Genomic DNA, 12,707 nt, shown 5'->3' with positions numbered 1-12,707 from the left:
TTCTCTATTATGCTCATTTATTAAAACCTATTAGCAAAAACAATACTGTGCATGTCACTTCAATCTACAGATTATTTCTCTCCCATGTCTAAAAGGAACTGTAATGATCTGTAACATAAAATAAAAAGTAAATTAAAACAAAAGAAAGTCTGTTTGGGTTTCTGAATCCAGTCCAGGCTAAGTTATATGAAGCATACAAGAATATTAATTTAATAAGACTCTGCCAATCCTATGTTTTTGTAGAATGCCAAAGCCAATTATCGGCTCCTGAAGGACATGGAGACGGGAAAGGTCCAAGGCTAGGTCTTCTCGTTACCAGCCATGTTTCTCAGAGATGAAACAGCAGCCAAGCTTCATTGCCTTGTTAGGGTTCTCATTTTCTTTATTTTTATTGTAAATCTTGGACCTCTTATGCCCACTGTTTGATTTGGTCTGTTTTTCTATTGAAGTTTGCTTATATAAGCAAAATCTAATCGAAAGGACATCGAACGGTTTCCACCCACATTGAATCCCGATGCGCAGCCCCATGGCATTGAATTCAAATCGAAAAATAGACTGTGCAGGCAAGACTATACAGTCCAGAGATGTACTATATAGTCCATCTCAAATGCGTTTTGTATGCCGTTCGATCACAATCAAATCACAAGCAGAAAAATAAAAAAGCACCGTGTGAATACCCCATTACAGCCGATAAATTCACAGCTTTACTACCCAGATTGTAGAAAGAATCAACACAATTTATAATATAAATAATAATAAAAAAAAAAACTACCACAGTACCCAGATATCTAAAATAACTACTTAATATATTTCACCAATAATGACTGTATGAAACATGGGGACCAATTGTTCTTGCTTTATGTACAAGACTGCTAATTCTACCCCAAAGTTCAGCTATTCATCTTCCATGACGCGGTCACATTTCTCAACAAGGATCAACGGTATGAACAATAAGTCCTATGCTACATATAAAAGCAGACATTCTTAATACATATATTACATGGACTCAAAGTTATTGTTTTAGCAATCTTACAATAGAGTGCTTGCGAAAAGTTCTACATGCATTTTTATGTAAATAAGGAAAAACCTTGTAAAAAGTAATTTGATATTTTAAAAGGTACTATTTTCTGAGTAAAGATTATATAAACAGGTTTTTGAAAGCAGTAATTCAAAGGGTTTTTTTCCAGTTTAAATAGCACGGTAAATACCTTTAAAGCACGCATTTGGCGGTTGGTTTTCTTAGGTGTCCTGCTACAAATCAAAAAAACACATAAAAAGCAAGTCTGCCATTTACACAGAAACATACATCACTCCCAGTATGTTACGTCACGGGTGAGTGTGTACAGGCGGCTTTATCTGCATTTAAAACTGCTACAGGTACACAATGGTGCATTCCTCATCCACTGAAAATACAGTTTTGCACAGCTGTACTACCTGGTCTAGTTCCTTGTTACTCTTAACACATCAACAAAGCCATGGGAACCTACAAGCCACTTCTTGTGGCATATTATTACACATCTGTGTGATCTGATGGCCTATTACAACCATCTTCCTCACGCCGTTTTAGTAGATTGAAATTAAGCATGTCCATGGTCAAGTGTCGACATAGTAAAAACATCAACACTTGTTTTTAAGCGAGTGTCCCAAGACGCATCAGTTGCATCACCAACCCAATGGTTTGTGTACCAAGCAGAGGTTTAATCCTTCCATTCAATAAAAGCATACATTAGTAATCACCTCACATACTGTAACTACTGTATACTGGGTTTTCTTTTTTTTTTTTCCTCACAAAAAGTAACTAGGGGAGGGAAAAAAAACGATTTCCATAAAGTGCCAGCGGCTAAGGAGTTGAAGACAGCTTTAGATAAATAACTTAAGCATTTCTGAAATAAAGAGCTGGGATGATGCATGGGGAGTGTCTGTTGTACAATTAAATTAGGAAATGATAATTCAAGGTAGCAGGTGTACTCTATCATGTCTTACCTGCATTACATGATTACATCTTACAGATAATATACTAATGCAAAGCACATTCCATTTTTCCTTTTAAATTAGAACTGTAAATCATATATTGCTTGCATATAATACACGTCCAGACTTGGCTTTTGAAGTTGCATTACAAAAAAAAGGAATACAGTGAAAAGCTAAGCTCCACCAAACCACAGGCAGCAGCATGAAATCCTGCTTTGAAGTTACTACTTGCCTGCAGATGATCAGTTCAGGCATCAGTGAGATGCTAATATGACCACTAACAGCTGGAGTCTGGTGCAAGTAACTCTGGTGCGATCTCATGGGCACTCAACAACTACGATGTCACTACAGAGAGATCATCAACCAGAAAACTTGGTGTTTTTGGTTCTAAATATTGCTATTTTCCCACTGACATAGCGGTTATCGGAGGATGGTAACCAGTGGCAATTTACTACAGTCATCCAAGACTTTCTTTATGGTCTGGTCACAAAAACAATACTTTACTATCACAGAATAGGAAAGGTATAAAAGAAAAAAAAAATACAATCATCAACAGGTCTCATTTTACTGAGCACACATGTACAGATATATGCACACTCATTAAGCTACCGCCATATCGCTCATGCAACATGCATCGCTAAAAGCGCTCAATTAAATGCATTACCCGGTGCTAGGCTTAGCGTATCCGAGTCGCATGTTGCAACCTATTCCCTCCAAAGCAGGCACTAGCGGCCATATTTCCACATAACTGTATGTGGAGTGTCTAGAGTCAGTTCTTCTACATGGCTGATTTACACACAGTAATACGTGTAGTTTAACATTTATTTATAAAGGCTATACACGGGTTCTATAGTAAACACCAATATTATATTTAATAGAGGATCAATATGGTTTAACAGGACAAAAAAATACAATTAAATGCAGTACTAGATAGGTTATAGACCGTAAAATATAATGGTTATCAAGCATGTGCAATTTGACTGGGGCTGTATTCAAATGTTTTCTTGCCAGCAGCCACTAGAGGGCAACCAACAGAGCTATTCAATTGTAGCTTCTTTCAGGTGCATGTGGCTGCTAGCATCAGCTTTGCAGCTCGCTTCCCTTGGGGTTACAAGCTGAAAAGTCACCCTTTCGAGAAAGCAGGTCAGACTTTTCGCAAGGCACACATTCGTTTTTTCAGGTTTAGACGCTATTCATGACTAAACCAGACCATAATGAGCACGATATACGCAAATAAAAACAACTGAATATCGCTCTGATCTGCCGTCACTTTAGACAGAAGTTTGTCATGAATAAACAATTGAATGCTACTTTGAACAGGTCTGGAAAAAGTATCCTGGAGATATAGTTGTCTAGTGGTCTTCCACTTCCTCATCAGCCAAGCGCCCCATTCCTATCATTCTATTATACCATACTATGTAAATATGATTTTAATGAGTTAGAACTTTTCAATCAAAATAATTGGCACTAGTGGTACACGTGGAGTGTATAAGGGTAGGCCATCTGTTTGTGGTGCACTGAATTGCAACCAACAAGGGTCAATTGAACCTTATAAATTAAACTATTACTACTCAGGAGATGACCATTCCAAACACAGAATGAAGCTTAAATGCATAGAAATAAAGTATAAGGTCTTTTTAGGCTTAAAGATCCATATGTTGGTCATAACTACAGTATATACTTACACAAACTGCTTACATCTGTATAACAATTTAGTAGTCTGATTACAATCAGCAAAAGTCTATAATGTATATATACACTTTGCAAAGAACTTGATAAATGTAACTATCAATGTAACGATTAGCAAATAAAATGTAAAAAAAAATAAAAAAGGGTTAGAGGGGGAGGTCGTTGGGGACTAAACCAGGAATCAAATAAATAAATTATAAGCTTCAGATCAGTATCCAATACAAACAATAGCTTGCAAGATACATAATGGAATTGCTATTTGTAGCCTCAGATATAGTCTACAAAAAAAAGTAGACATGTTTAAAAGTAAGAGCAGTATTAGAAGCAACGTCGGCATAATTACACAGCAAAGAGGAGGCAATGTCTTGCCAGTGGCCAATCATTATAGCCTGGAAAAGCAACAGTGACACCTGCAGACTGCTAGATTTTCTGCAATTTATAAATAAATAACAAATGTAATAATAGTAATAGCACACAAATTCAATACGTGTTTAAAGAATGACCTTAAAAGCCAAGTTAGATATTTAGGTACTTGTTTCCTAGCACGGCGCCCATCGAGTCCCATCGCATACCTTAACTTAAGGTATGCGATGGGACCCGAACGACCCGATTTTCTGGCTTTAAAGACGTTTTTAATGAACTTTGAAAATCGGTCACATGCGACGGACCCGATTTTTACATTGGACCCAACGTTAATTGCCCCCAGACCCGATTTTTAATTGTAAACCCACTCTGATGGTTAATTATGTCAAATGCCCCCCCATCGTTAACGCAACGATCAACGTCAACCCGAAGTGTGGCGAGCGGAGCGGTACGCGTCCTCCGACCTTTTCATACCCCCACTATCCACGTCGGCGTGGAGTTAATTTTATATAGTGTGGCATGCGCAGCGAGCCACCGAGCCCGAAGCGTGGCGAGCCCCGCGAGGGGATGCATAATATGTCTAAAGTAATGCGCGTCCCCTTGCGGGGCTCGCTGCACTTGCCACACTATATAAAATCAACTCCACGCCGAAGTGGATAGTGGGGGTATGAAAAAGTCAGAGGCCGCATACCGCTGCGCTCGCCACGCTTCGGGTTGATGTTGATCGTGGCATACAATGAAAAATGGGGTCTGGGGGGCATTTAACATTGGGGCCAATGTAAAATTGGGTCTCAGGTAGGCATGGCCATCGGCACATCCCCCATCGATGGCTATAAACCATTCTATCTCACACCATCCTGCCATCGCTTAGCCGCGCATGCGCAGATCAACGGGAAGGGTCGCTGTGGGCAGCCTGCTCGGCTGGGATCCACGCGCATGCGCAGAAGAAACTTTAGCCATCAATCCAGTTTAAGTTTCTTTTGCGCATGCGTGCACCTTCCGGCGGGGCGGGCCGCCCGCAGCGATGCCGCTGGACGCAATGACGCTGCGCTCACAACTTTTACCATCGGAAGCCATCCATCGATGGCATAAAACTATTCGACCATCCACTATCGATGCCCAAAGCATCGAGCACTAGATCCCAACCATCGATGTTTTGGGAACATCAATGGCCATCCCTAGTCTGAGGGACCATTTAACATTGGTTCCAATTAAAAATCGGGTCGGTTGCATCCCATGCGATTTGGTCGCATGCGATGGACCCGATTTTTGCGACCTGATTTCATACAATTAAAATTGGTGGCGCCCTGCTAGGAAACAAGGGTACTTGTGTATTATCACGGCGCACATCGGAGCCTGATTTTTCATTGCCATACACCCAATGCACAGCGATGCAATTTAAGTCCCCTATACGATGTTAAATTGTATAAGCACCCTAATGGGTGTTTAAGCACCCTAATGGGTGCTTACAATGTTAAATGCACCCCCACGCCACCCCCAGTATGAACGTGAACCCGAAGCGTGGCGAGCGCAGCGAGCCCACAAGGGGCAGCGGTACGCGTCCTCCGACCTTTTCATACCCCTACTATCCACGTCGGCGTGGAGTTGATTTTATATAGTGTGGCTTGCGCAACGAGCCACACAGCCTGAAGCGCAGCGAGCCCCGCGTATTACTTTACATGTACTCCACGTCCGCTCGCCACACTATATAAAATCAACTCCACACCGACGTGGATAGTGGGGTATGAAAAGGTCGGAGGACGCGTACCGCTGCGCTCGCCACACTTCGGGTTAACGCTCATAGTGGGGGTGGCGTGGGGGTCCATTTAACATTGTAAGCCCCCATTAGGGTGCTTATACAATGTATAATCGCATTTAACATTGTATGACATCGCGGAACATCGCATACCTTATGGTCTGCGATGCGATGGGCGCCGTGAGAATACACAAGTAATGAAATTCATATAGTCCCACCAAAAGACAGAAAGAGAAAAAAAAAAAAAAATCAGTCTAACAGCAAACTTACCATAGACTCCTGCAGTTTGATCTCTCCTTGATTATAAGTGCTCTTATATGTGAGTGTGCAAATGTATTATCTGTAGCAGGAAGCAATATTGCAGTAAAATCAGTATAGTCCAGGAAATATCATTAAGGAGAGCCAGCCCCCACCAGCCATTGCTCTTTGTGGCCGGCATCTGCAGGGTCCCTTCACCAACAAGATTGCTGGGTACACATTGTTTAAACTTTAGGCTAGGTTCTTTGAGCATTCTAAACTCTTTTTTTTTAGAAACCTTTCTTTTCTGACTTCCTTCATGTATAGGAGGGAGAGGCCATGGCTAACCACCCGCGGGTGCGTGCATGCTTAACAATATAATGCATACAAATTAGATATGTGCAAAAATATCATTAACGAAGGCAGATTTATTTTATAGTCTACTTTATGTATACGTCCCCCACTTGTTGCACACGGCATTGATAAGGGTGAATGCACTTTCCCATACCGGGTACCGCCCTGGATCCTGACACTTTCAATAGGGGAGAAACACAGACATACACCACTGCTGCAGCAGAGCCAGCTCCCAATGTTGGATGACTAAAACACCACTTTGGAAATAGAGTATGATTAATTGATGACTAATTAAGCTAATTGGAAACTTCCAATTGCTTAATTAGGACTCTCTGTGGCAGACAGGGTCCCATAGCAAGTCCCAAAGCATATTCCTACAATTAAATGGAAATATTCCGATCCCCAATTATACCAAAACCTGCAGCTGTGGGAAAAACTTTGCACTGCAAGGTTTTTATTTTTTGTTTTAATGTTCACCTTACCAGGACATTAACCAAAAGCTGCAAGAGCTTTTGATCTTTAACTGATTCCCATTAGCATTTAACGTGACTGACCACTCCAGGTGTAGGCGTGCTTAGCAGCTAAACCCACGTAAAGGTCTCGTTTGGGCGCTCTGGGCTTTTCTTGCACCTTCAGTGAAAACAAAATGTGCGTGCCCTTTAGACAGTCATCAAGGAGTGCGCACCACAATTGCATTGCCCCCAATATATTAGAATTAAAGATGTTAGGGACCCATCTGATAAAATTAATCTAAACATGGTGGATGGGCCCATATTTTCACCCAAATATATCCCTTTCTATATAATCTATGTTAATTGGAAAAGATCAAAATCATTTTGACTATCAGCATTCTTAGGACGGGAGTCCTATCTGCATTCCTAAATGTGACTAGAAGTCTCAGCATGGTAGCCTTGGAGGTGCAGTCCAAGTCCACTCCCATCTTGCTACAGTGACATGACAGCACAATGGGCTCCAGGTGCCCCTAGTTACTGGGGAATTCATAAATCAAGATTTTCTTAATTTGATTAAAATACACTATAACCAAAAGTAATAATCTTACCTTTAAATTACTTTAAAGAAAAAAACCATTTGCTTAAACAAAAAAATAAAAAATTTTTATTTTGGCTCAATTAATGATGGCTTCCTGTTAAAAAAAATCTAACACTACTTGACAGGATGTTACTTAGTTCTTGCAAATATAAAAAAAAACAATTGTTGCTAGTGCAAAGGAAGCAAAAATAGCAGTGTCATGAAAGTACTGCGGTACAGTTATGGATGGCAATGTAACTATAGGTAAAATGATCGATATCCATTCTCTCCATTAAAAATGTGAAGAAATGCATTAAATGTACAATGCATAACTTACTAAAGTAGCTGAGATTTAGCAGTGACTGCACAATCTCTAACAAGCAATACACACACACACACACACACACACACACACACACTTCTGCTTGAAGTTTTTCAAGGGAGGGGGTTTATGTACGAGACTACACTTCCTCATCACTTCATGTCCCTTAAGCTGCATTCAGATTCTTGCAGCATTGAGCAACATTCAGCGGGCAGACAAGGCAATGTAATTCTATATTCTATGCAGAATAAAACCATCAGGTGCAAACGACAACCTACAGGTGTATCTTCATTCCGGAGCAGGGCATCTCAGGTCTAAAGGAGTGTACACATGGGGTTATTTCTAAGTAATCTGACTAAAAATTCATCTCACATCACCCAGAGTGTATATCCCCAGCGTGGGCGATGCGTGGTTCTGACTGTCATTATTGCCTAAATAGCTCTTAACTGCATGCAGTCAAAATCTAGTCAGACGGCCAGGTTTCTCACAAGAGTACACTGGTCCGCACAGCACATATCGCTGGTGCATTGCATCTGTGCCCAATGAGGTGTGCTTGAGTGCACTGCTCAGCGCAGGACTTAAAGCTGTGGACACACTGGACTATACGATGAATGACGATAACACCAGCCGCCAGGACCCAGGGGGGTACCAGTATCGGGAGAGAGGGATGGCACAGGGAGTGGAGCAGGGGCCATTCTGCATCGAGCAGCATGGCCCTCATTCTGAGAGCAGAAATAGACGCACAGTGTATTTCTACATTTGATTCAGGGGCCGCACATCGGTATCGGATCAGGTGCTGCATGAACAAACAAAGTTCTTCAAATAGAGAGGTTTGTTGGCTTACCTGTATGGTGTGTACACACGGTACTTTTTGCCTTCCGATGTTGACGATATAGTCAACATCGGATCAGAATCGGATGCAGATCGCAAGGGTTTCAACCCTTGCGATCCCGATGAGCGTTCACGTATCGCAAGGCAGAAAGTTTTGTCTGCCTTGACTATATAGTGCAGATCTGCACTATATAGTCAGACTTGTATGCAAATCGGATGTGCCTTCGATCTGATCGTGGATAGTATCTTAAGGCACATCTGACCGTGTGTACGCACCAGTCTGCACATTTATCAACTCAATACAATGTTATGGAATGGATTATAAATAAGTTCCACGCCACCACCTAATGCCTTTAGTAACCAGGTGATGAATAAACTGGTGACACAGCTTCCACTAGATGAGATCCCTGTTGCATCTCTCAATACAGCACCATATTTGCAACAGGCTATAAATCAGAAGGTGGCTTACATCCATCCACTGTAAGGTCTATTGCCATTAGGGTGGCCAAATCGCCGGGAACCCGGGATTTGACCCCAAAACTGACGGGATTTCAGGATTAGACTGCACATGCAGTCTTATGTCAGGCAGAATCTGAGCACCCGCTCAAACGCCGCCAGGCTCTTCCCAATGCCCAGCCTGTGGCTCAGCGCAGCGTGACAGTCAGGTCACGCAGGCCGCATCACTGCCGTCTGCCCTCTTCCGCCATCCCCTCATTGCGCACCAGGCCACCTGATTTCAGAGGCACCCCAGCTCTGCGCACAACACCTGCCTCCCGCTCCAGCCGTCGCACTGGTAAGTGAATGTGATGGAGCATTTTTCAATTCCAATTCCCAGGATTGGCATCCCTAATTGCCATAAAAAATGGTAAAATAAGGCCCTTAATCCAATAAACCCTATAAAGGAGCCCATACACGGTCCGTTGTGGACCGGCTTCGTTCTGTACTATGCGATGCGCGCTCCCGCGCATCACATAGTACTGTACAAAAAGTATGTGCTGTACTAGGTACACATCGTATCGGATCGCAGTGTATGCACTAGGGATGCGATCCAATGTGTGCTGTTTAAGTCCCAAACAGATCTGTTAAACAGACCGTGTATGGGCAGCTTAACTGTGTGCGAGAGAAAAATTAAATCATTAGTAGTGTTCTTTGTAGCACCCGCCAACATTGAAAACCCATGCAGATTCTCTTCACCGCCTGGGGTGTCGCTGTCTGCTATGGTGTTTCTAGCACAGGTCTGGTTTGCATATCAGTGCTGATATACAGACCACACTGTTCTAGAAGCACTACAGAAGACAGCGACACCCCAGGCAGGGAAGAGGAACTGCATGGGTTTTTAAAAGTCGGCGGGTGCTACAATGAACACTACCAGCCATTATGAAACTGGTACCCCTTTCACACCGCACTTGTTAAACGATATATTGCAGTTTTTTTTTCCCCATTTTAAAACGTTTAAGGCTGCAGTGGGAAAGCACCAGAGTTCATTCACCGGTTAAAGATAACCGGTATTTCAAAACGTTAAAAAAGCAGAGTCCTACACGTTTCAGAGCCATTTTGTATGCAGTGAGAATGGTTCTGAAACGGTATTTAGTAAAAATCAACAGGTGATAGGCTGTCCCTGCATTCTGCCTTGAAATGTGTTCAGGGGATTAAACGGGTTGACTGAATGGTATTTAAACGGTAATCTACTGCAATGTGAAGGGTCAGACCCGTTTTAAAACGTTTAGGCAGTGTGAAAGTGGTATTATAGTCTTCCAGTGCAACTAGGAGCCATTTTGATCATCTCTTGAAACCAAAGCACCTGAAGAAAAAAAACAAGCAAACACATACTAAATCCACACAGATTGGAGCATCGTTGGCGAAGAATTCATGGCCCCAGCATTACCAACCACTGAGCAAATCAATCAAGAGGAAAATAAAAAATTTGAAGAAAAACCAACGGTCAGTATGTGAACAACAATTCCCACAGCAATCAGATTTCTCCAACTACACCGACCCTAGTATATGAAATCCAAAACGATTCATTGGCAGGTGGGCCACATACAACCAGGTGCACCAATACAAACATTACATTCCTTCTTCTCTAAAGGTGCCCATACACTGCCTGCAACGTCTCGCAGCAGTGTACGGACACCCGATACCCTGAGAGCCGCCGGAACCTTCCCACTGGCAGAGACGCATGCGATCCGTTGTGATGGAATGCCTGGAGGAACGGGTGGTCGGACGGCCTGCCAGGCCATCCACCTGGTCGAGTCCGTTGCGCGCGGGACCGCGCATCGGAACCCGATGGCATGTCAGGGAGAGGTGATTTGGTCCGATTTAAGGGGCAGATTGCTCACAATCGTCTGCCTTAACAGTGCAACAATGTTAAAAGGGACAGCATTGTAGATACTTCTTTATTACCTAGCTTAACGTGCTTCGCATACATTTATTCATATCTGAAGAGATAGGTGAGAGAGAATAAGATTGGGGTGGGGGGGATCTGGTAGGCATAGTGCTGTATGGTGACATACAAGAACCCCACATTCAGTGCTGCTCCTTATCAGTGGTACTGCACATTACAGTTATAGACTGACAAGTGTCAGAGCCGAGATCCCCCAGAAATACAGGTGGGAGCAGCGCAGTTAGACTGACAAGTGTCAGAGCCGAGACCCCCCAGAAATACAGGTAGGAGCAGCAGTAGTGACACATGGAGCCTATGCTCAGTCGCCTTCACTCACCCAGGCTGCCGGCGAAACCGTCCATTTTGTGGCGGATGCCTTGTGTGGCGGACTGGCAGGAGGAGGCAGCTTCCTGGATGGGGTTGAAGTGAGGAGTCTCTCTCATCCAGCCGGCTCCCAGTGCCTGTGCTGCAGACTGTACCCGGCTCCGTCCCCTCCGCTCCTTCTCGCCGTGTGTGTGATGTGCGGTGTATGTGGCTCCCCCGGCAGCTGCTCCCGCCTCTGTCACTGCCTCTTCCCCCTCCTCCCTCTCCCCGGCTCGCCGCCGTCCCGCAGCCCCGCCCACCCTAGATCTTTTCAGGTTTTTTTTTTCTTAAAAACAACTTTATTGCCAGCGCGAATTGTCAACAGGTTTCCTAGGATGAGATGGGGCAGTGTGTTAACTGACTGCAGCACTTCTTGTTTTATCAGTTCTGTCACTTTTTTGGTTTATTCTTATTTTTTATTTCCAGACCATCTTTGATTATACAGCTATAATCCTTATCAGAAGCCAGGTATAACAGGGTATGGGTAAGAACCGGACCCAGGTAAAAACGGGGGGGGTTTCGGCGGTTGTGACAGCTGTCACCATGGAGAGGAGTAGGGAGAGAGTAAAGCCTCCATGTTTGCATACCACCCAACATGACACATTCCAGGAGGGACACAATGCTCTGTGTCTGGACTTCCCTCTTAATTTCTGATTGCCATCACCTGTGTTGGACATTTTAAGCGATCGGAAAGGTGTTTCACCACAGGCGATGGTAATCCATACCCTCCAACATTTTATTCATAAAAATCGGTACAGGGGGATGTAACCACATATATAGGGGTGTGGTCATTGGTAGAGGGGGTGTGGCCACTGGGCAGTCCCAGCAGCGGCTCCCACAAGGAGTGAAAACAGCACCCACCCAGGCCAGGTGTGGAGACGCATGACCCCTGGCAGAGGTAGAGGATAATCGCAGGGCACATATGCCGCTCTCTCCCTCACCTCCTCACAGATCCACCTCGAGTCCCGTGCCATGGCCTGCATCCAAAAAAAGCAACCACACATGTGTTGCCACAGGTCGCTGTTGTACACAACAATCCCTGAGCGCACAGGCAGGTCCACGGTGCGGCCGCGTGACATCATTACACGACGCACGCTGGCCTCCACCCGCAATGCACCTCTGGGAACGCGTGCAGGTCATAACAGGGCCATATTTTCTTAGTAGGTATGGGGAGACTAATGCTGTGTACACACGGCGGCGATAGGGGCTATAATCGCTGGGAATATGGTCGCAGGCGACCATATTGCCAGTGATTGGAGTGCGCACCAGCGATAAATCGCCGGGTGCGCGCTCCCGTTTTCTGCCCCATTGTAATCGCTGGTCGCAGGAGCTTGCTCCTGCGACCAGCTAATTACCTCTGCAGCTCCCCCAGCAGAGGTTCCTTTTCATCAGCGACCATCTCTGGTCGC

General features: G+C 44.0%; 1 protein-coding gene across 4 annotated transcripts in view; it reads right to left on the bottom strand.

Annotated features, from left to right (window-relative positions):
• Positions 1 to 11,516, bottom strand: part of EML4 (EMAP like 4) — a 158,055-nt gene extending 146,539 nt beyond the window's left edge. For 2 of the 4 annotated variants that reach the window (XM_083175685.1, XM_083175686.1), the window contains exon 1: positions 11,273 to 11,516. In XM_083175685.1, the coding sequence (XP_083031811.1) occupies positions 11,273 to 11,378 (106 nt within the window). In that variant the 5' untranslated portion in view covers positions 11,379 to 11,516. The remainder of the gene's footprint in view (positions 1 to 11,272) is intronic. The other 2 variants (XM_083175688.1, XM_083175689.1) reach the window with 1 other exon arrangement.
• Between the last annotated feature and the right edge of the window lie 1,191 nt (positions 11,517 to 12,707).

The sequence above is a fragment of the Crinia signifera genome, chromosome 3, assembly GCF_055691185.1.
Source record: "Crinia signifera chromosome 3, ASM5569118v1, whole genome shotgun sequence".
NCBI classification, from domain to species: domain Eukaryota; kingdom Metazoa; phylum Chordata; class Amphibia; order Anura; family Myobatrachidae; genus Crinia; species Crinia signifera.
Note: the sequence above shows the minus strand (reverse complement) of the source record. Positions and strands in the feature narration are given on the sequence as shown.